The sequence below is a fragment of the Heliangelus exortis genome, chromosome 1, assembly GCF_036169615.1.
Source record: "Heliangelus exortis chromosome 1, bHelExo1.hap1, whole genome shotgun sequence".
NCBI lineage: Eukaryota > Metazoa > Chordata > Aves > Apodiformes > Trochilidae > Heliangelus > Heliangelus exortis.
The window spans coordinates 3,069,053-3,093,273 of record NC_092422.1 but is presented as its reverse complement, the minus strand read 5'-3'; the positions used below and the strand labels follow the sequence as shown (position 1 = coordinate 3,093,273).

At 45.0% G+C, this 24,221-nt stretch overlaps 1 protein-coding gene and 2 long non-coding RNA genes across 7 annotated transcripts in view; 1 reads left to right on the top strand and 2 right to left on the bottom strand.

Annotated features, from left to right (window-relative positions):
- LOC139806363 (uncharacterized) overlaps positions 1-24,221 on the bottom strand; it is a 281,537-nt gene that overhangs the window by 96,925 nt on the left and 160,391 nt on the right. The window lies entirely within an intron of this gene.
- The window catches only part of GUCY2F (guanylate cyclase 2F, retinal), a 60,091-nt gene that overhangs the window by 3,011 nt on the left and 32,859 nt on the right, over positions 1-24,221 (top strand). For 4 of the 5 annotated variants that reach the window (XM_071763368.1, XM_071763620.1, XM_071763459.1 and 1 more), the window contains exons 2-8: positions 1,631-2,433; positions 8,120-8,421; positions 9,994-10,348; positions 15,806-15,890; positions 18,878-18,974; positions 22,086-22,220; positions 23,041-23,121. In XM_071763368.1, the coding sequence (XP_071619469.1) occupies positions 1,631-2,433; positions 8,120-8,421; positions 9,994-10,348; positions 15,806-15,890; positions 18,878-18,974; positions 22,086-22,220; positions 23,041-23,121 (1,858 nt within the window). The remainder of the gene's footprint in view (positions 1-1,630; positions 2,434-8,119; positions 8,422-9,993; positions 10,349-15,805; positions 15,891-18,877; positions 18,975-22,085; positions 22,221-23,040; positions 23,122-24,221) is intronic. The other variant, XM_071763550.1, reaches the window with a different exon arrangement.
- LOC139805412 (uncharacterized) lies at positions 4,797-6,820 on the bottom strand. Its single transcript, XR_011729809.1, has 2 exons — positions 6,350-6,820; positions 4,797-5,973 (listed from the first exon to the last, which is right to left on the bottom strand). It is a non-coding gene; the product is annotated as an uncharacterized lncRNA (long non-coding RNA).

Genomic DNA, 24,221 nt, shown 5'->3' with positions numbered 1-24,221 from the left:
TAAGGGGCTGCTATGTTTAGAGCACAAACCTGCTTGGCTCAACAAATTTTCTAAGCTCTGAGGTGACACTGTGGATGGGGAGGAGACTGTTGTGGGTATTTTGATTGCTGTGCCTGGCTGTGAAGGGTGAGGGTTTTATTCCCCCAAAAGCTCTATGGCTCCTACTCTTTAACCAGCAATATTTTAAGCCAGGAATGAACACAAAGCTTTCGCTCTGACAGGTATTTAACAGTTCCTTATCTAAATGCAAATCTTAATCCTCCTATTCCCTCATTTTGGGATTACCTGTTTATCCATCTTGTATTTTGTCAGGTTTTAGAGAATCTGCCGTGAGTCGTCCATGGAAAAACTTTTCAGAAACTTTTAAAATCACGTGCACATTCCATTTTCAGCCTCCTCACAACAAGAAGGACATTGAGGTGCTGGAGAGAGTCCAGAGAAAGGCAACAGAGCTGGGGAAAGGACTGGGGCACAAGTCTTATGGGGAGCAACTGGGGGAACTGGAGGTGTTCAGTCTGGAGAAAAGGAGGATGAGGGGAAACTTTCTCACCCTCTTTAACTCCCTGAAAGGAGGTTGGAACAAAGTGGGGTTTGGTATCTTCTCCCAACAAACAAGCAATAGGACAAGAGGAAATGACCTCCAGCTGTGTCAGGGGAGCTTTGGATTGAATATTAGAAACAATTTCTACATGGAAAGGGTTGTCAGGTCCTGGCCCAGGCTGCCCAGGGAGGTGGTGGAGGAATTTCCCTGAAGGAATTTCAAAAATGTGCAGATATGGTCCTTGGGGACATGGGTTAGTAGTGGTCTTGGCAATGCTTGGTTAAAGGTTGGAGTGGATGATTTTAAAGGTCATTTCCAACCAAGATGATTCTATGATTCTGCACATATGGTTCTATACCTGTGTGTGCACACGTGTACATCTATGTATACCTGGATTCTGATTGACATCCAAAACTAAGTGAGGATGTTGAACTGGCAAAACTTGCTGGCTTGGTCCTCTTCTCCTGTTTATTTTCTTGCATGAGTGTTTGTGTGCTTTGGGATTTATCCTGCAGGAACCCAGACACCACAGGGTACCCATGGGCTGTGCCTATTCCTGCAAACGAAGCCAAGTTCTTACTCCCTGGGCTCAGAACATACTGCAAAGCATTTTAGGAGGTTTCTATAAGATGCAAGACAAGAGGGCATGGTCTTAAGTTGTGCCAGGGGAGGTTTAGGTTGGACATTAGAAAGAATTTCTTGATGGAGAGGGTGATCAGGCATTGGAATGGGCTGCCCAGGGAAGGGGTGGATTCTCCATCCCTGGAGCTCTTTCAAAAGAGCCTGGATGTGGCACTGAGTGCCATGGGCTGGGAACCACGGGGGGAGTGGATCAAGGGTTGGACTTGATGAGCTCTGAGGTCCCTTCCAACCCAGCCAATTCTATGATTCTATGACTCTATGTATATTTGAGGGCTGTGGTACAATATCACTGCCCCTGGCTGGACACTGTGGTGTTGTCCTTGTGTCTGTGTAGAGTTTTGACATCTCCATAGATTTGCACCTTGAGGGCTGTTGTGTAACTTGGGCTGACTCAGCTCTACCTGCATGGATACACAAGAAGGTAAATGTAATCTGCTTTTCTTCCAGCAGCTGGCAATGCACTGCCTGGCTTCCTGAAGAACTTGGAGCAGAGCTACTCATCTGTAAAACAATGTCACTTCTTCTACTGGGTCCTAAGAGTTTGTTCTGGGTGCTGTCAAGGCACATTGGATTGCATCACTTCAAGACTGGAAATTCATTCCAGACATTTTGCCAGGCTCTCTGGTGGCTGCTGTTTGGAATAATCCTCCTTTCCTCTCCAGCACATTGTTCTCTCTTTAAAATTGGACTGCTCGGACCCTGGAACTGTGACCCTGTCTTTTCCAAAGCTTTTCCTGATGTGGCTGCCAGGTTAGCATTGGAAAGAATAAGCAGAGATCCAACACTAGATCTCGGACACAGGCTGGATTATGTGGTTTTGCAAGAAGAATGTGAGACATCAAAAGCTCTGGTGAGATTCATTGACTTTGAAAAGTTTTCCTCAGCTTTCATAGGCCCTCTGAATCCTGGCTTCTGCGAGGTGGCTGCACTTTTAGGGGAAAACTGGAACAAAGCCATTTTCTCCTGGATGTGCATCAATTATCAACTGGATTCCACCATCCACCACCCTACATTTGCAAGGACCCTGCCCTCTACAACCCGAGTTTTGCTTACAATAATGACATATTTCAGCTGGGCTCATGTTGGCATCGTTGCTTCCAAGGAGGATATTTGGAGGGACACAGCCAACAAGTTAGCAAGTGCACTCAGGAACCAAGGGCTTCCTGTTGGCATTGTTACATCCATACAGAAAGGAGAAAAAGGCATTGAAGACACCTGGAATATGGTTAAAGCAGTTGATGGCATTAAAAGTAAGTGCTCTGAGTCTCATTCATTTGTTTATTTTTTTTTTAGTTGATTTTCTCCAGGGTAGGCCTGCATTGTTACCTAATGGGCATAGCTCAGAAAATGAAAAGTTGAAATCATTTAAGTTGAGAGGAATTTTATTTCAGGCCCTAATGGAGCCAGGGAATTTTTTATGAGATGGAGCTAGGGCAAAATAGTCTTCTAAAAAAAGAAATATTTGGCTTATCTTGTGTGAAAAAATAATATCTTGTTGACAGGTGTCTGTGCTTGACCCTGTCAGCTGTGAAGAGGGGTTTAAAGGAAGATTTTATATTTATGGTATTTTGGATTATGGATTATCCAAAATCACAGCTTTGATGCTGTGTCCTTGCTACCTGTGCTCAGTGCATGTCTCAGAAGTGAAATGCAGTTTTAGACACCACTTACTGAATCAGTGAAATGGCTTTTGTTGGGGTACAGCATATGTAGGAAGGAAGGATCTGTTTCTTCTTGAGAAACTGTGGGGAAAAAGTAACATTTATCTGGTTCAGTCCGTGTTAGAAAGTCTGGGATGGAGCTCTGGTCCTGGATGTGCACCTTTTAACTCAGTTGATTCAGCTGCAGGAATCCAACTGCAAATTCTAGAGAAAGAGGTTTTCTCTTTAGGGTCTCTGAGTTGGTTTGTTAGATGCTAACTGCAATTGGCCTGAACTGAAGAGTTGTCTCCTAGGGTGGAAAAAGTCCAAAGAGTTTGTAAAGAACCAAACTAAGATGTCCACGTGTCTTGTGATTTCGGGGGATGCAGCAGACAGACAAAATACTGGGTGCTTCTAGAGGGAAAACGTGGGAACATTGGTGCCTCTTTCTTAGAACTGTAATCAAGGTTAATCCTTGTCAGCACTGTGAATGAGGATGTATTTTAGCTGACACTTTGACTTTAATGCCAAAGACTGCCAAGATCTTGTCCAGCCTGCAGTTTTATCAGTGGTCAAACCTATGTTTGAGATCAAATCCACCTTGAGTGGGTTCATCTCATCACCATCACAGCTCTCTGTGTGAACTAGAGCTAAAAGTCTTTTTTTCATAGATAATGGAGAGAACAAGTCCCTCTTCAAACATGATGCATCTGACCAGCTTAAATTCTCTGCTATAGCATGGGATAAATCCCTGCCTTGAAGCCCTCATTTCTTTCCTCCATTTGAGAGGAATTGCTTTTGTTCCCTTCAGCTTCTAGTTAACCAAGGATGCATTTTCTCCTAAGGAGAGACAGCAACTACTGTAAAGGTCTTACTCTCACCTGGTTTAGGAGCAGACAGGTCTCCTTTGCAACTTTCCTTCCCATCATTGCCTTGCTTTGCTCCTCTCACTTGATTGAGTTTTGAAATCTTGTCTTGGATGAAAGATGAGGTGTGCTTCCCCCTGAAGGTGCTGGAGCAGGTTCAGAGCAGAGCAAGGAGGTTGTGAAGGGATCCAGCACAAATCCTGTGAGGAAGGGCTGAGGGAGCTGGGGGTGTTCAGCCTGGAGAAGAGGAGGCTCAGGGGAGACCTCATCACTCTCTACAACTCCCTGAAAGGAGGTTGGAGCCAGGGGGGGGTCGGGCTCTATCAGTCAGACAAGAGGCCATGGGCTTAAGCTCTGTCAGGGGAGGATTAGGTTGGATATTAGGAAAAAATTCTTTCCAGAGAGGGTGATCAGACATTGGAATGGGCTGCCCAGGGAGGGGGTGGATTCTCCATCCCTGGAGGTTTTGAAGAAGAGACTGGATGTGGCACTGAGTGCCATGGGCTGGGAACCATGGGGGGAGTGGATCAAGGGCTGGACTTGATGATCTCAGAGATCCTTTCCAACCCAAATGATTCTTGGATTCTGTAACACCTGAAGGGGGAAGTGAGCACCTCTGAAGGGCCAGTGATCACCACAGAAATCCTGTTAAACAGATACATCTGTACTTCAGATCTCTCCAGCAGACAAGAGGACATTGACCCCATGGCATTTTGCAGGCAAAGACACAGACTCTGAGATGGTCAAACATGGACCAGATGTTGAAATATCACACAGTGTCCAACCTAAAGTCTGTGAGGGACTTCTAAGGGCTTTCTGAGGTGTGAGTAGGTATACCTGGACCAATCAGGAGGACATCCACGAATAGGGCTGTCAGCAGGATGATATCTTGATGGAACAAAGTACAAGCAAGCATGTTTAAGCAATCTGTTTGCATAGATGGCAAAAAGCCAGGGCAAAGTTAAAAAACGTTTGTGAGCACACCAAGTCACACACTGGGCTCTTAGTGAAATCCAAGAATTACCTGAGGACTTCTTTCCACCAATTAAAGATGTTATTAGACATGCTGATGATGTCTTGACTCTATTCAACGTGCAGGAAAGAATGTTCATGTGATTTGGGGATCTATGTATTTGGAAATCAGTGTTCATTGATACATTACACAAGTTATCAGTGTCATTAAGACAATTAGATAGCCAATGAATTCACATTCCCAATTTATTTAATTGATATGACAAACGTGAAGATTTCAAGACTATGTATGATCATATTCTCAAAGGCATAACAAATGTGCATCCCATCATTTTTCTGCCAGGACAGTTGAATGCCATAGCTATGGTTTGCAATAGAGAGTTATTAGATACTATTAGACACTCAGGTAAATTGCTTTGGTGGCATATAAATGCTATTACTCTGGGGGAATCAGCTGTTGCTGAATATGTGGCCAAACTTCACACTTGGTTAATCACTCCTGAAAAATATCATGGTAAGATACCCCAACCATTGAAGCAATCACCATCTGAGTGGCACCATCATCTCCTGACCTCTCTCCAGGACCCCAAAGGTCTCCCAGAGAAGGCAGAAAAGCCAGGGCAAAGTCAAAAAATGTCTGTGACAAAGATAGAATCAGTTAGCAAACTCCTGGGTTTAATCCATAACCTGGCCACAAGCACCATCAGCAATTCCTGAATATGAATTGGCCGTGGTGATTGGAACTCAATGTGGAACCACTCACCAGGGATGGAGAATATGGCCCCTACAGAAGGTGTGGCATCTGTGGCAACCCTAGGAATAGGATGAGATTCCTTAACAATCAATTTTATCATATGTCTCCAATTCAAACATTTATACAACAATTTCTTCTGCATGATTGAAATAAAAGGTTTCATTTCTGAATGATAGCTCTATTTATAGGTCCTCATAACACATGATGATGATTAGCAAATGGTAAAAGGAAGTTCATATGTCCCACGAATCACTGAAGAATCGTCCAGTCGTATTCTTTACCCACTTGAATCTCTTTTCCCATTGTGTCTTTTCCCATTGTTCTGTAGGGATTATAATATGATCGGAGATTTTATACCTGAGGAAGTGAATGTCATGTGTTGGTTCAGGTCTATTTTTGTCATAGCTGATTCATGTTCCCCTTGCTTGAAGAAAATTGCATATAGCATGGCTGCTTGCAGGAAGGTGGCTATCGTTTGGGTGGCAGAGAGGGAAGTCATCCATAGAAACAAAAGTCCAAATATTGAACCAACGAGCAATTTTGGTTGTGAAGTTAGAACTGAGGAGAGGGAGGAGAAAAGGTCTGAGACCAACTCCCACTGCAGCTTTTCTAAAATAGTAGTTGCATTTTCCATCAGGTACAACAAGCCGAGCAGTGCTAAGAGGATGCAGACAAATATGATAAAAAACCTGAGACACATCCAAAGAAATCCAGGACATTGCCACGGGCAATATCCATGATAATGATCGTAAGTTGGGTGCTGAATATTTTGGAAAGCACACCTTGTTTTTGCCTCTGGAAAACTGAGAGAAGTCCACAACCCGTCCAGCTTCCTCAGTATTTCAAGAGTTTTTGTCAACAAGAAAAAAGCAACAAGTGCAATGCCTACAGCAGTTAGTAGGGATTGCAAGAACATGGTCAGCATCTTTGGTACCTCTGGCTGAGTTCTCACTGTGATTCCCCTTGGAGAAGGAGGACCCAAGTTGAGATCCAGTTGTCTGGTATCAGCTGACTTGTCCGACGTGTTTGGTTCGGTAGCTGAGTTGTCTCCAAGCGTTCTTCTTGGTGTGTCTGTTTTAATTTTTGAGAAATCTGGGCACACAATTGGTGGTGTCTCAGTATTGGCTGCTGGCATTTCCTCCCCTTTGGCTGCAGTCCATGGGTTTGCTTCCCCACCAAGAGAGGACAAAAATGGGGGAGGTTGAATCAGCCTGTTTGATCGTTTGAGTTTCAATTCAGTCCATATGTTCAGTGACATTCTTCTACCATCAGAACAAAGAATTCTATAATGTCTTTCATAGTTTTTTTGTGATACTCTTCTATAAAGAATCCCTACCTCATACAATTTAGTAAAATATTTACCAACTCTTTCTTCATGCCGGTCATTGCTCCCTGGGTATTTATCTTTCACTTCCATGGAAAACTGAAAGTAGGAAATATCCTTTGGCCAAAATCTAGCCAGGGTTAAATATTTCCAGGCTCATGAAGGTATCTCTTTAAATGTATCAAACTTCAAGACTGTGGCTGTGACCTCTGGTGCTTTCACAAAATCACAGAATGGTTTGGTCTGAAAGGAACCTTGAAGATCATCCAGTTCCAACCCCCTGACATGGGCAGGGACCCCTCCCACAGCCCAGGTTGCTCCAAGCCCCATCCAACATGGGCTGAGACACTGCCAGGGATGGGGCAGCCACAGCTTCCTTGGGCAACCTGGGACAGGGGCTCAGCACGTGTTCAACAGAAAGAACACTGTCCTGTGGAGACAGCTATGGATGTTGAGGTAGGACAGGACAAAACACCACTGTGCAATGTGGGAAGGGGCTCTCCAGGAATTCCCAGGTGATGCTGAGACCCTATACATTGTGCTTTGGCCCTTGTCCAGATGCTGGAGCCTTCTGCTTTCTTTTTGGCTGCCATTAAGATTTATATAATCACAGAATGGTTTGGGTTGGAAGGGACCTTCCAGCTCCTCCAGTTAACCCCCTGCATGGGCAGGGACCCCTCCCACAGCCCAGGTTGCTCCAAGCCCCATCCAACCTGGGCTGAGACACTGCCAGGGATGGGGCAGCCACAGCTTCTCTGCACAACCTAGGCCAGTGTCCCACCACCCTCACAGCAAAGGATTTCTTCCCAATATCTAAATCTCCTCTCTTTCAGTTTGAAGGTGTTGCTCTTCATCTTATCTCTCCATGCCCTTGTAAAAAGTCCCTCCCCAGCTATGGGGTACTGGAAGATGTTCTAAGGTCTTCCTGGAGCTTTCTCTTCTCCAGGCTGAACAATCCAAACCTTCTCAGCCTGGTTTCATAGGAAAGGGGCTTCATATGGTCAATGGGTGGAACTTGGGCACTGCTAATGCCTGTGTGTTGTCTGCCAGCTCAGGGCAAACAAAGGAAAAGCTCAGTTCTCTCAGTCATCAGCAGCAATGACCATGTTAATCCCATGCTTCACTTTTGTCAAAATTTCTCTCTACTTCTGTATGGCTGTAGGAATGGGTAATGCTCAGATCCTCCTTTGCTAGGTTTTTTAGACCTCCAGAACTCGGTCAAAGTTGGCGTAGCTCCCAGCTTGCCCAGCACATAACTTGGTGGGTCACCTGTGTCTGAACTGCAGCTCAGACAGCTTTTTCTTGGAGTGGAGAGGGAGCTTTTTGGTGTTGAAAACCCCCAATGGATTAACAATACTGACTGTGATCCTTGTGTTTCAGTTATACTCCTGTGCATGCATTCTGTGCTCATTGGAGGGGAGGAACAGGCCACCTTACTCAAAAAAGCTCTGGAAATGGGACTAGCAGATGGGAGATACGTCTTTGTTCCATATGACACTTTACTGTACAGTCTTCCTTACCAAAACAACACATTCAGTGTCTTTGATGATGACAGCAAGCTCCAAAAAGCCTATGATGCTGTGCTGACTATCACACTGGAGTCTGGAGAAAGGAATTTCCACGAGGCATTCAGGGAAGCTAAAAAAAGTGGTGAAATAATCCTGAATTTGGAGGCCACTCAGGTAAATGTTCTTCGTCTTGGGCTTTTCTGGGACTGGCAACAAGAGAGATGGGACAAGTAATAGTTATAGAGAAAGTACAGGGGAGAGACAACCCAGACTACTTGCTTTTATTTTGAGGAAAAAAGGTGGTAAAAGCTGGGTGAGATCTGCATTTTTTAGGGAAGAGTGTTCCTCCTGGATGCCTGGCTGTTTAACTCAGTTCAGCTGAAAAATGCAACTGGAAATTCTAGAGAAAGAGGTTTTCTCTTTAGGGTCTGTGTTGGTTTGTTAGATGCTAACTGCAGTTGGCCTGAACTGAAGAGTTGTCTCCTAGGGTGGAAAAAGTCCAAAGAGTTTGTAAAGAACCAAACTAAAATGTCCACGTGCCTTATACTTTGGAGGGATGCAGCAGACAAACAAAATACTGGGTGCTTCTAGAGGGAAAACTTAGGAATATTGGTGCCTCTTGGTGACCTTATAGTCAAGGTTAATCCTTGTCAGCACAAACCTCTCAGTGTCACCTATACAAAACACCTATGAAAACCCAAACCAGTTGCTCCCTTGGAGACATTAGAAGAAGAATTGGGGAATCTCTCAGCTGAAGAGCTGTGGGGCTCAACTGAGCTAATTTTTGAATCTCACAAAGACCTTCCAAAAAATTATAAGAGTTTTGAAGGCATTGTTTGTCAGATCTGTGTGGATGTCTGGTTTAGAAGAATCACATCACAAGAGCACTCATTTCTTTCCCTTCACTATCACTGGAGCCCAGGTTCACTATATTTGGTGTAAGGTGCTTCACCATAGGTGTCTACAGATGTTTAATGAATCCCAACCAGGAGTCAAGTTCTATGGCTCTCAATAGCTCTGGGATTATTCTAATACATTAATAATCACAGGAACAATAACAGTAGTAACAATAATAACAGCAATAACAATAATAATATCATATTATTATGCATAATAATTATAGCATTATTATGGCTATAATGTCTCTTCACCAATCAACTGTGAATGAACATGTGATTGCAAAAGCCACCACGTGTGTTTTAGGGAAGGGGAAAGTTATCAGTTTCTGAGTCAATCCAAGCACAGGAGGGAGCAATGCAGGAAGAAAAGGTTCTGGTATTCCAGAGGAAATGTTTGCTTTGGCTCTGCTTTGTGGCTTTCACATCTTAGGAATAAACAATGTTTTAACAGAGCACCAGTCCTTTGGGAATGACATTTTTCCTGCCTGGGCAGGGAGGTGAATCTCTGACTTTCATCTTCTATTTTTATATGATGCTTTAGCATCATAGTTTGAAGCTGCTGAACATCAGGATCAGAGTCTTGGCTCTAACCACGCTAAAGAAATTGTAAATGGTTTTAGAAATATTTTTTAGAGTGTGCTTTTGGGAAGCAACCATAAGAAAAGTCAGACATTCAAAGTCACACATATATTGGGTGAATCCAGAGCGACCTTAAACCCAAAATTCTTCAGTCCCATAGCACTCAGGTGTCTCAATTCTTGAGCATAGAGTTTAGCCAGTGGGATATCTTTTGCTACAGATCTCAGACCAGAGTTTGTTATGATCTCACTTTCTCCTGTATTTTTAGGTTTCTCCACTCTTTGGAACAATCTATGATGCCATTTACTTCATGGCAATGGCTATAGACAGTGCTCGAAGGAAAGGAAGCAGAGTCTCAGGAGCTAACATAGCTGAGCACACAAAAAACTTCAGTTTTCCTGGATTTAGTCACCGGGTGGAGACAGACAGCTGTGGGAAGGGGCTGAGCAGCTATGTGATACTGGACACAGATGGTCGTGGAAACCAGCTCTTCCCAACCCACTTTCTAGACATGTTTTCAGACTCTGTGAAGTCCCTAGGCCGGGTCATCCACTTTCCCAGAGAAGCTCCACCCAAGCCAGACTCCAGCTGTTGGTTTGATCCAGATGTTCTCTGCACTGGAGGTAAGAAAGACAAAAAAAAAAAAAAACAACCTAGGGTTGAATAGCACTGAGTCTAGGCTTTATTTCCTATTTTCTCTTACTCCAGAAGAAAGCACCCCAAAGAGAAAACCCTAGACACAAGAAATGTGTATAAATATCAGGAGTCATCATGCTTTTTGTCATGGGAGTCCTATACAGAGATCCCACTACTGATCCCCAAAACTCTTATTGCTTGTTAGGTCAATAAGGCCACTGTTGTGTGCTGGAAAGTTTCCCAGGTCTAACAGTCAACATCTGCCTACTTTGAGAGCAATCAACACAAAGGAGAGGCTCCATGTCCCTGTCCTTTGGAGGGACAGGACCCTGAGAGGATTTTTCTTGATGACAGCCTAAGGGAGCTGCACATCAGCAGATGTTCTCCCCATCTCTCCTGGTTAACCCCAGCTTCTCCCCACAGTGAGCTCTGTGGCTTTAAGGATCATCAGAGCTCATCTCATCAAGAAAAGATGATAATCATTGCTCAGAATAATTTGAGTTACGCAGACAACAGACGTGGTAATCCAAGACTTAGGGGCAGAGATTTCTGTCCAGCATCTGAGGTTTTGTGAGACTGGTTTTACTCATTGCTTTTGATTTGAGGCAACTGTGGGGCAGTTTTAAAGACCACAGGGAAGCCAAAATCTCAGGGTAGGACACTTATCCTCCACTCAACATATTTACTTACAATAAACACTAAGAATTTACTCCCACTGCTCTAGGATATGACTTAAGCAGACAAAATTAACCACATCTACAGAATATTTTATTCAGCAGCTGAGAAAAACATTCCCCTTGGCTCAGCCCTAGCTGGTTTAAATCAGTGTTGCTCCATGGAAATTGGAGATATACTGATCCTACAGCAGCTGGCAACCTACAGAAGAGACAAATATAATGCTGTCATATATCTAATTTTTCACTGCCACTAGGAACAACGTAGCAATTTAATATCCCACTGCAGCCCATGGAAAAATCCCACTGATTTTAACAGCAATCAGATTTTATGTTCACACCTTCACAAAAGCACAAAGCTCCAGGCATTTGCCAGCGAAATGGAAATTTATTATTATTATTAATATATTTTAGAGTATGAATTTTACAACTAGAATTAAATCCAAGCCTCAGTCTGGCTTTTCTATGGTGTTAGGGTTGGAGGGGAGTTGGATGTAGAACTGCCATGGTTCCTGTCCTCAGGTCCACCAGGAGTGGGGCTGAGCAGGAGCTCCCAGACACCTGCACACAGACACACACAGATCCAGTCACCACCAGAACAGAATAACTCATACAGTAGTGCAACAACTCTCCATATACCACTGATCAGAACCAGCATCATCAAAACATGGGGGATGGAATGGGGGATTCAGAGGGACCTGGGCAAGCTTGAGAAGTAGGCTCATGTGAACTTCATGGGGTACATCAAGGCCAAGTGCAAAGTCTTGAGCAGAAGATCAAGGGAGGTGTTTTTTCCCCTCTGGTCCACTCTGGTGAGATCCATTTAAAGTGCTGGGTCCAGTTCTGGAGTCCTCAGAACAGGAAAATCATGGACATGTTGGAGTGGGTCCAGAAGAGGCCACAAAAATGATCAGAGAGATGGAGCAGCTCTGCTGTGAGGACAGTTTTGGAGAGTTGGGGTTATTCATCCTGAAGAAGAGAAGGCTCTGGGGAGGACTTATTGTTTCCTTTCAATAATTGAAGGGGACCTATAAAAAAATGGAGACAGACCTCTTAGCTGGGCCTGTAGCAATATTACAAGAGGTGATGGTTTTAAATGAAAAGAGGACATTTAGATGGAACACAAGATTTTTTTATACTGAGGGTGGTGAAACACATCCCCAGTTTGCCCAGAGAGGTGGTTGAAGCCCCAATCCTGGAAACATTCCATGTCAGGTTGGGCAGGGCTTTGAGCAACTCAATCTTGCTGAACATGTCCCTGCTCACTACAGGGGGGTAGAGCTAGGAGATCTTTACATGTCCCTTCTAACCCAAACTAATATGTATCTAACCCAGACTAATATGTAGTAGTCTGAGTCAATGTTCCATTTAATCAAGCTCCAATCTTTCTACCAGGTCTCTTAATCCCCCCCCCCCCCCAAAAAAAAAAAATCCACCCCCTAGTGGGTTATCCAAGCCAGTAATTCTCCCATAGCCAGATCTCAAATCTCCTGGTCTCTGCAGGAGCTGCTCTCCAGACTTGTGGTCTCTCCAGGACTGCAGGTTCCAGGACTTCTTACCTCACCTCTTGGTTAGGTTGATAGGAGGTCTACAAAGGTCAGACACTCACCCAGGAAAAAAATCAGGAACAGGAGTTAAGAAGTTGGGACAGAGTGTGGTGCTCAGGTGGAGGGTTTGGCTGGAAAAATGCAGATACTTATGTGTGAACATCTTGCTTGTTCTCTCCAGTATCCCACACTTGAACCTCCCTAACTGACTCCCTTCTCTCCCTCTCCTCACTTTTTCCCTTCCTCTCAATATCCCATTAATTAAGGAGTTAATTGATTAAGGGAGTGGAGCATCTCCCTTATGAGGAAAGGCTGAGGGAGCTGGGTCTCTTTAGTTTGGAGAAAAGGAGACTGAGGGGTGACCTCATCAATGTTTTCAAATATGTAAGGGGTGAGTGTCAGGGAGATGGAGTTAGGCTTTTCTCAGTGGTGACCAGTGATAGGACAAGGGGTAATGGGTGTAAATTGGAGCATAGGAGGTTCAAGTTGAATATCAGAAAGAATTTTTTTACTGTAAGGGTGACAGAGCCCTGGAACAGGCTGCCCAGGGGGGTTGTGGAGTCTCCTTCACTGCAGACATTCAAAACCCACCTGGACACGTTCCTAGGGGATGTACTCTAGGGGGCCCTGCTCTGGCAGGGGGGGTTGGACTAGATGATCTTTCGAGGTCCCTTCCAACCCCTAGGATTCTATGATTCTATGGTTCTATGATAGGAACTTTCATATACTCCCCCCCAGTTTCTTTAAAGTGTCCTCTAATGAGTTTAACACAGCCCCACAAGTCCCTTCATGTTTGCCTTAAGCTCTTTCCCATGAGCCCATGATAACCTTGCTTTCATTTCCCAATCTTTTGGGGCTTCCTGAAGGCTTCACATCATTCCTGTAATGGCCCATCCCTCAGTCACACAAGGGCTTTGGTCTTTGGTATTGCTTTCACGAGCTCCTATCCCTTACAGTTTGTTTATCTGGGTGTTTATTTTTGACTTCTCTTGTCCTTGTACTGCCTTCTGTTCACCCCAGTGTATTTTCTGCTCTTGCTCTCAGCTTATCCGATGCTGCTTCAGAGAATAAAATTATTTTTGGAGGTTTTCCAGCTGTGGAAGAATCCTCACGTCCTGGTGGGTAACGGTGCCCACACTTTGAGCAAAGGGCATGATCAGAAAGAGAACCTTTGATGTTCCTGGGTTTTCTGCATTGTCTTAGGGTCCTCTGAAATATGGTCAAGCACTTGTGAGTTATAAAATGCAATGGGGATTAGCAAAAGAATTCCTCTCAGGCTCTTTCCTAAGGGAGATTTTTACAGGCAGCAGAGTCTCTGGGGAGTACCTGAGGAAGCTCAGAAGGCAGAGCCAGTAAAAAAACCCAAACAACCAAATAACCCCTGTTTGATTACAAAAGACAGAATTAACAAAGTCCACATTATTTGTACAACATTGTGGGGTGGGTTGCAGAGTCTTTCTGAAAATGGTAGAGGCCATGAGATGTGAGATGGGACTTTCACTAGTTTCACTAATTCACTTTATCACTAGTTTAACCAGGAGGCATCTTTATCCAGCAAGAAAACCAACCCATGCCCCTGTGACTGGGCTACTCAAAGCTCACTAACAAGTTTCCCAAAAGGTATCCACAGGTCCAGAGGACCTGGTCTCCTGTAAGTCTGCATTTAACTGATCCAGTCCCTCCTTTTCCATGGATTTAGCATTCTATAAGGCTTTATGGGATGTGTTCTGGCTTCACCCTCACACTAGTCCTTCTGGAGGAAGACACATCTTTGGCAGCCCTCCTGACTCCTAGGGATGAACCCTGGGTTGCTACCACCTGCTTTTAGGGGGATTGCAACTCTTTAAATTGTCCACGTATGAAGAACAAACCCTGGCCTGGAGGCCAGCTTGGTGTGGTCTTCCTCATTCCTCTATTCAAGGTGAGGACCTTCTGGAGAAAGCTGAAGGTGTTTGCAGTTTGGTGATGTGAAACCTTGGTCTGCACCCAAACAAGGTGGGGAAATAGTAATGAAGCAGCCACTCTACTGTGGCTGAATTTCTTGTGAGATGGAGCCATGCAGGGCTCCTCCCAATCTGGCACAGGAAATCAGAGTGACATTAATTAAAATCAGAGTATTGTGGGATCACAGAATGGTTTGAGTTGGAAGGCACCTTTAAAGACCACCAAGTCTAACACACCTACCACTCCTAGGGACACTTCCCACCAAACCAGGTTGCTCCAGGTCCCCTTCAACACATCCAGGGAGAGGACAGCCACAGCCTTTCTGGGCAACCTGGGCCAATGTATGTGTGAGGACAATCAGGGACTGGGGACCCTGGGCTGAAGCAGAAAGTAAGTCCAAACCCAGCAGGAAAATTTCAACTAAAATACTTTGTCTTTTCCTGAAAAGGACACTAATTCTGAAAACCACCCACAGGTTTTACCAGGAAGCTGTGGGTTTCAGTGCTTGCAAAAAGGGCTGGGATTGAGATGGAAGCATGACATGGAGTTATCCACGTTATATCAACCCAAATTTCTTCATGCTTGTTTGTTTTTAGGGATCTCTGAATACAGACAGAGCAAAACAGAAATATACAGAAGACAGAAGAGAGACAGTAAACACTTCCCCCTGGAATTTAGCTCACGAGCTCATGCCAGCTTTCCTTAGCTCTCTAGCAAAGACACTCATGAACAAAATCCTCCTCTCCAGCACTTTCTGTTGATGAGCCTGTTGAGGAAAACATTGACCTTCCCCTCCTTTTCTTCTGCTCTTTTCAGCATTACAAATCTGTAGCAGGGAATGAAACCTCCCAGACGGGTTGTGACTCACTCTGAGCATCACTTTGGTACCACATGAGAATGTTTTTCAGTGTTTCAGTTCCTGGAGAGAAGAGGGTCAAATGTTCAAATGTTAGAAACTTTGCAGAAATTGCCTTTAAAACTTCATTTTTCCCTGCTAGCTCAGTCTTTATTAACTCAGAAAAAGAAAATATTTTCCAACGATCCAGGGCTCTGGATCTGGTAAAGAACAAAATAATTAATGTAGTTGCAGTCACATGTAAGTAAGTATTTCTGTATCCATAAATCAACACAGTGTGAAAATTGTTTTCTAGAATTGTTCTGGCTGAACATTCAACTTTGTAGTCTAATGATCTGGCAGTGATATTTTGATATTTTCAATATTATTGCCTAAACCAAAGAGATTTTCTAACTCACTGAATCTTTCCCCCTCTTTACACAGGGATTGAACCTACAGTCCTGATTTTGGGAGTTATGCTGATATTTGCCCTGGTGCTTTGTGCTGTGGGCCTGACTTCCCTCATCAGGTGAGAACTTCAGTAGTGTTTGATTTGGTGCCATTTTCACCTTCTGCAGGAGACTTTTACCAGCAGTTTGGACTTTGTGAACTCACAGCAGGCTTGGCTGTGGTCTTCGGTCTCCTTACACATCCCTCTTCACTTTATTAAGAGATGAGGCTTGACCACTGTGGGCATTGGTTCTGCAGTCCCAGGAGAAGCCATTTCAGCCTTGATCCAGTCCAAGTTGTTGTTGGGGGCTGGGTGATGGTTCTGAAGTATTAGGAAGGTGATTGTCACTTTGGAGGTACCAAGTGTGCCATGCAAAAGCAATGACAGAAATCTGCTTCAAGACCATTGAGGTGGAGACTGAGTGGGCTGCCATGTTAAATGTCTTACTTCTCATTCCAGGCCATTCTCCCCTGTATTTCTGTTCCTAATATAATAATGTTTCCCATGGCTGATCCTCTTTATTACCCAGCTGATCCACTCCCTGGTTTGAACTGGAAGCTGGACCCTGGTCATTCATTTTGCATCTTTATTGGTCTGGGCATGGGATCTTTGGAGCACATGAAGTAATCTGCTGTGGAAGGGTCAGTCTCCAACCATTGCAGAGCTCACACTTTGTGTCCTGACTCTATATCCAAGCTGAAAATCAGACAATATGGACTGGTTGGTCCAGGAGCTATGGGTTGCTCTGACAAGGTTACTGTGGCCATAACCTAAGGGAATCTGCTCCAAAGTGGCTCCTGGAAGAATCTGTCTCTCCTTATCCATGCCTACATGGTGTATTACTTAAATTAGAGTGAAATTAGAAAGCAGATTTACTCAGCAGCAGGATTCCTGGATTTTCTCATCCTCCTTTGCCTCCCATATAATCCCAAACCCCCCAGCAAGCGACACCCCAAACAGTTCCCTTGCTTACAACACAGCAGCTTCTGACACCTCCAAAGTGCAGGCATTGAGGATGTTGCCTCCATCCACCCTCACCTTAAAGCTCTGCTCTATTCCTTGGCCACCAGCCTCTCCAGTGACGTAAATAGATGACAATCACATCTTTCTTCCTACTTGTAAGCTGTATCAGACTGTGCTTGGGAAAGCTCAGTAAAGATGTATGGCCATCTGCAAAGAGAAACAAACAACCCCATTAAAAAAAAAAAAAAAAAAAAAAAAAGAAAAGCCTAGCATGAGTCAGGCAATGATTTATGTCAGGGAAGGGCATGTCTGGAGCTAAATTTAAACCACAGCATGGGCTGAGTTCATACATGGGAGCTCTGCTCTTATCTCTGCCAAGGATCTGCTGCATGACCTTATGACCTTAAATGAGTTGCTTCACTCCCTGTGGTTTTTTTTTTTGTGCTTGGGGGAGAGGATGGGGTTAACTAAACCAGGTTTTTAGGGGGACAGGTGAAAAGTATGTAAATGATGAGTTTTTAAAGTGAAGCTGAGTTGGGTGGCTTGGGATAAGTGGTTATAGAAAAATTTTTAAAAAAATTATTTCAGATGATGCTTGTGGTCATAAATCCAAAGATCTCTCTGAACACCAATATTTTTTTGTGCTCTTCTGAAGTGTCTGGAGTGGTACTTGAAGTGGAAATTGTGATGGTCTATGGATGTTTTGCAAAGTGGACTCTTTCTACAGCAGTTAGCAAAAGGGACCCCATTGCCCACCTCATCAGGAAAAGTCTTAGGTGTGTGGATCAGATCTCTGCTGTGGTGCAAGCAAAGCTGGCTGAACAAAAAAGGTGACACTGGTGGCAATGGAGTTCTCCTTTCCCTTCCCTCTTTCTTCTTGTTGAGTTTTTTACTCTCCCATACATGCAGTGTGCTTGGTGCTCAGTGTTAGACCTCAACATCCCCTGAAACAGGGGCTTCAAAATGAAGGTGTGTGATGTCAGCCTCTGGGTATTAGTGCCAGATGAATCCCAGCTAAAAACTGGGAATTAAAATCTGGAATGTTTCGTATTGATTTGCAAGAATCAGACATAACTGTGTTTGAGCTATCCCATGAATATTCTGCCCTTCCTTGATGTGGTCTTGCAAGTTCAAGAGAAGCTGAGCAAGTAGGAAGATGCAGTCAGGCAATGATGTCTTTGCTGGTCTGACAACTAGACTGAGTTTTTTCTCTTGCCCATGACAGTTCTGCAGATCTGGTAGCCTCTCAAAGAGTGCAGAGAGTCAAAAAATAGGCAAAACAAAACAAAAAAATAAATAGAAAATAGGCAGCAGCACCCCATGGAGATGCCAGAAGCACATTTGTCCTGTGTCACACAGCGTGTGATAGACATCCCAGCTGGCTCAGCTCCTGGAAGGAGCAGATCTGAAGCAGCAAAGTCTTCTTGATCTAATTACTCCTGGCCAAGAGGAACAGCACTGTCTCAGCAGTACTGCTTCCAACACCTCCATGCTGCATTGCTCTGTGCCAAACTGCTCATCCCCTGCAGCTTTTCCCTCTGTAGGAGCTGCACTCATTACAAGGGAGCATCTTGCTGTGTGCTTTATACTGCACCATGCTATGATCCAGAGATGCAGCCAGGACATTTTGGTGGTGACTTCTGTCCAGGCAGCTTTTATAAATCACCCAGTTGCAGTCTCTAAGAAAAGCTGTTGTGCCTGAGAACTGTTTGCTCACCAGCCAGATTGGCTGGGCTAATAAAACTGATTATTCTCTCCTAATGAAGAACGTCTGGGGATATGAAAAATAAACCCAAGCAAAACAAAGTCTGCGTGGCATATACACCCAGTTCATATCTGCAGCCAGATTGACTCAGGATGCCTATTTGTAATGACAGCCTTGGAGATTCTGACTGTCTGAATTTGATAACCCTTGCTGTTTGATTCTGGGGACTTCAGTCCAAGGCAGGACATCGTGGTTTGTCTGCTGCTTTCACCCGTGTCCCTGCTGCCACACCACATGCTGCATTTTCCCTTCTCTGCTGGGAATCCAAAGCTGGGAAAGGTGGTGTAAACTGGTTACCTACCTAAAACTGATAAATGTCATTCTCCAAATCTCCCAGGCACAATATCTTGAACAACCAGCTATTCAGCGGACCTAACAAGATAATCCTGACCTTAGATGACCTTGTCTTCATCAACCCAGAGCTACAAAAAAAGGTAAGTCCTCCCAGTCATGGAAATAATCCTGTGGGACACTCAAAGTCAGGTTTTCTGTCTGGTGTTTTCATAGCCATGAAGTTCTGGAAAGGCCACCCACTTCTCCCTGCCTCGTTTTCCCCTACACAGCAGAAAATTTCATATATACTGAGTGTTTCTGAGCCTTGGATTAGATGCACGAGCAGTGTCAGAGTTGACACAATGATGCAAAATGGTTTTGTTAATTCTAACACCCAGGGCTTATTTGTTCTTGAGGTTGGATGGTGTAGGATAGTTCAGGTCCATACAGCTAAACTATCTCATCATCTTAAATAAAGTGTCTGCATCTGAACTACTTATCAGAAACCATTCCAGGTGCCTAGAGGTGGGAATCTCCAGATCTGGGAATGTTACTTGGCACAGGCCAGAGCCATGCCCAAGACTATGATCAACCTGATGTGGCTGAAGATGTTCCTGCTCACTGCAGGGGAATGGGATAGCTGACTCTTAAAGGTCTTTGCCAACCCAAACCATTCCATGATTCTATGGATGCTGTTGGGTTCTGTGCCTTCTTCATGGCTATGCCAGGGGAGAATGGCCCCAGAGAGGCGTGGTGAATGGTGCTGCATGAATTGGCATCCAGTGACCAATGGTGTCCCCCAGGGATCAGAACTGGGCCCAGTCCTATTCAACATTGCAGACGACACCAAGCTGGGAGGAAGTGTGGACCAGCCAGAAGGCAGGAGGGCTCTGCAGAGGGACCTGGACAGACTGGAGAGTTGGGCTGGTTCCAACGGGATGAGTTTCAACACGGCCAAGTGCCGGGTCCTGCACTTTGGCCACAACAACCCCATGGAGCGCTACAGGCTGGGGACAGAGTGGCTGAGAGCAGCCAGGCAGAAAGGGACCTGGGAGTCTCTACTGACAGGAAGCTGAACATGAGCCAGCAGTGTGCCCAGGTGGCCAAGAAGGCCAATGGCATCCTGGCCTGTATCAGAAACAGCGTGGCCAGCAGGTCCAAGGAAGTGATTCTGCCCCTGTGCTCAGCTCTGGTGAGGCCACACCTCGAGTCCTGTGTCCAGTTCTGGGCCCCTCAGTTCAGGAAGGAGATTGAGGTGCTGGAGCAGGTCCAAAGGAGGGCAACCAGGCTGGTGAAGGGACTCGAGCACAGGCCCTATGAAGAGAGGCTGAGAGAGCTGGGGCTGTTCAGCCTGAAGAAGAGGAGGCTCAGGGGAGACCTCATCACTCTCTACAACTCCCTGAAAGGAGGTTGGAGCCAGGTGGGAGTTGGTCTCTTTTCCCAGACGACTTTCAACAAGACAAGAGGACACAGTCTTAAGTTGTGCCAGGGGAGATTTAGGCTGGATATCAGAAAGAATTTTTTTACGGAGAGGGTGATCAGGCAATGGAATGGACTGCCCGGTGAGGTGGTGGATTCTCCATCCCTAGAGACATTTAAAAAGAGACTGGATGTGGCACTCAGTGCCATGGTCTAGCAACCACACTGGTGGGTTAAGGGTTGGACTTGATGATCTCTGAGGTCCCTTCCAACCCAGCTAATTCTATGATTCTATGAACATCTTTACTGATGATCTGGATGAGCAGATTGAGTCTACCCTTAGGAAATTCATGGATGACACCAAACTGGGGAGGAGGGTTGATCTGCTGAAGGGTAGGAAGAGACTTCAGAGGGACCTGGACAGGCTGGGGTGATGGGCTGAGCCCAAGAGTATGAAGTTCATCAAGACCAAGAACAGCATCCCACACTTTGGCCACAATAATCCCAGGTAGCACTACAGCAGAGAAGGACCTGGGGCTGCTGGGTGACAACCACTTGAACACGAGCCAGCAGTGTGCCCAGGTGGCCCAGAAGGCAAATGGTATTTTGGCTTGTGTCAGGAATAATGTGGCCAGCAGGAACACAAATGGAATTCTCCCCTTGTACTCAGCACTGGTGAGACTTCACCTTGAGCCCTGTGTCCAGTTCTGTATCCCTCACTTCAAGAAGGACATTAAGGTGCTGGAGTGGGCCCAGAGGAGGCCAATGAGGCTGTGAAGAGATGAGGGGGGGAAAAAAGAAACTCAGGGGGGACTTTATCACTCTCTACAACTCCCTGAAGGGATGCTGTGGTCAGGTGGTGGTTGGGCTCTTCTCCCAGAAGTGAGAAGGAGGAGAGGACATGGCCTGAAGCTGCACCAGGAGAGGTTTAGGTTGGATATCCAGAAGCATTTCCTCATGGAGAGGGTGATCAGGTATTGGGATGGACTGCCTTGAACACCTGCAGGTGTTTAAGGAAAGGTTGGATGTGGCACTGAGTGCCATGGTGGAGCTGATGTGGTGGGGTTAGGTCATAGGCTGGACTTGATGATCTCAGAGATCTTTTTCCAGCCATTCTGTGATTCTGTCATTATGTGACCCTTCCCTGTTCCCTGCCTTCTCTAGTGTCCCCTCTGAGCCACAACATTGCCATCAGCTAAGGTGCTGCTGTAGGGTTTCAAGGTAATAAACATCATCAAGGTTATGAGACTTTTTGAGGTGTTTAAAGAAGGGAGATGGGAAATCTGGGGGGGTTGCAAGCATGGGTGAAATACATGACTGAAGGTCGAGCTGGAGTGGAGGTTTGCATCCAAGTCTTACAAGGAGTAGCTGAGGGAATTGGGATTGCTTAATCTTGAGAAGAAGAGGCTGAGAGACCTTTTTTCTCTGTACTACTTGAAAGAAGGCTGTAGTAAGGCAGGTTTGGGTCTCTTCTCCCTAGTAACTGGTGATAGGACGAGAGGAAATGGGCTCAAGTTGCTCCAGAGGATGTTTAGATTTGGAATTAAGAAAAAAAAAATCTTTACTGAAATGGCCTCAAGTTGCTCCAGAGGATGTTTAGATTGGGAATTAGGAAAAAAATCTTTACTAAAGGAGTGGCCAAGCATTGGGACAGGCTGCCCAGGGAAGTGGTGGAGTCACCATCCCTGTAGGTGTCCCAAAAATGTGTAGACATGGCACTTTGAGACTTGGGTTAGTTGGCATGATGGTGTTGGGCTGACAATTGGACTGAGTCACCTTAGAGGTCTTTTCCAGGAGTGATTCTGTGATCCAGAGGTGTTAACTTTCTTACACCTGCTTTCCTTGCCTTCCAGAGGATGACCTTGGACAGCCTGGCTGATGCAAGCAGCCTCTTAACTGATGGCAGAAGCCTGAAATCTGCAGCCCACTCTTTTTCCTTGAGAAGCACAGCTGCCACCCATGAAACCTCCAATGTGGCTTTGTATGAGGTAGGTGGGGACCTTGTGCTTCTCTCACTGCTCCAGTTCACTGAGCTGCTTAAGGGGAGAAGCTCTTGGGTTGCAGTGCTGTAGGTTTCAGGCCATAAATATTGCTGATGATCCTGAGGGAGAAAGTAAGGTATTCCCAAGCATGGATTTACCAGTGCTTAAGGGGACTCTATCCCAACCCTCATTCTGACAATTGGAGTCATGTGGGGTGGTGGTCTGTGACATCTTTATGGGTTGTTACCAGGTCTGGTCCCTGTTAGAGATGTGAAGAATTTTTCTTACAAAATAGAGCCTTCAGCTGGTGACATCTCTAGCAAGGGCTTTTCTTACATGAGAGGATCCAAATATACAAAATAAAGGTTATCAAGTTCCCCTTTTTGCCAATAGGACAATAAGCAGAGGCAATGACCAAGAAAACTCACCCCATCCATCTGTTCTTTCAAAAAAAACAGCTTTTTTGAAAAAAGATGGCGTGGCAATTTTTCCTGAAAAAGAGCAAAATAAAGTGGATTGTTTATGCCAGCTAAAAGCTCTGGACAGAGTTACTTTCCTTTTTATCAGTTTATCATTTTTTGTCAGATACTAATACACCTTCAAGGTATGAGGTTCTGGTCCAGATGAAGGCCCAGCCTCAGTCCAATTTTTTTAGAGTTTCCTGTGGATATTATTTAGCTGCAGGACAGAAAGAATCTACTGGCATGAAAAACTGAAAATCCCCAACCAGTTTCAAAGTCAAGGATCTGGAATGAAGAGCTAGGGTCCAGTGCTAGCTGCTACTCAGAGACTTTCTCTGTCACTCACCCACCTGTGTTTTGGACAGGGGGACTGTGTGTGGCTGAAAAAAATTGAGACCAGAGACAATCAGAACCTACGGCAAAGCTCCACCAGCATCTTGAGGAAGGTAGGAACAGGATGGGCATGGAGAGGGAAGGATGCTCAGGGGCCCTGTGTGACTGCAGGGGATTTTTAGTCTCTTTGTCTGGTGTTTATCAATTTATCAATTTATCAAAATGTTTATCAATTTATCAAAAATTTATCATCTGGTGGAATGGGCCATGCATGTTGAATCTGACCAACTTACCCCTGACCTGTGTCATCTACAGGTTGCCCAAGGAAGCTGTGGCTGCCCCATCCCTGGCAGTGTCTCAGCCCAGGTTGAATGGGGCTTGGAGCTGTGGAAGGGGTCCGTGCCCATGCAGGGGGGTTGGAACTGGATGAGCTTGAAGGTCCCTTCCAAACAAAACCATTCTGTGTCCATTTTGGACCTAGCACATCAAAGCTTGTGCAAGGCTGAATGCACGAGGAGTCCTCTAAGCAATGATGCCTGCAAAAGCAGAGTGGTTTGGAGGAAATCATCCCTGTTCATGTCAGGGCAGGATGATGCATTGGTAGCTGTTTCTATGTGTTCTTTGTTGCCTCCCTAACAGCATGGCATGGGCACTGTTTGTGCATTTCTCTGGATTTTGCTTCATGCCTCCAGCTGAGACGCCTGCTGGAAGTTTAACTTCAGTCTTCAATTTTATTATTATTACCAAATGACAAGCAAACACATGTATTTTCCAAACTCAAGGCCATTAGTTGTTGGCAGCTACTGCTAACAATTGGAGTGGCATTTTCATGTGTATAAATAAGACAAATCTACCAGGGCATCTCTCCAAAGGCACCATTGATGGATGACTTTGGATCCTGCAAGCATGGTATTGCTTTCCAGCCAGAGCTGAACTCAGTTTACCCCAACAACATCAATCAGGCTTCTCTAAAGAAAAACAAATTTCTGTTCAGTTTCCTTTCATTATCTTGCTTTCTGCACCTTAATAAACTAAGGAAAGCAAAGCTTAAAAAGGGGGTAGAATACCTGACAGCAAGGAGAACGGAATAACTGAAAGTAAGGAGGAAAAAAAGGTTGTTTTCTTCCCCATCCTTGTGTGAAAGACTGTTGGGAGTACAGGAATGGCAAGGACATCTAATGATGCAAAGAAGCTGCTAAGCAGATGTCTGGCT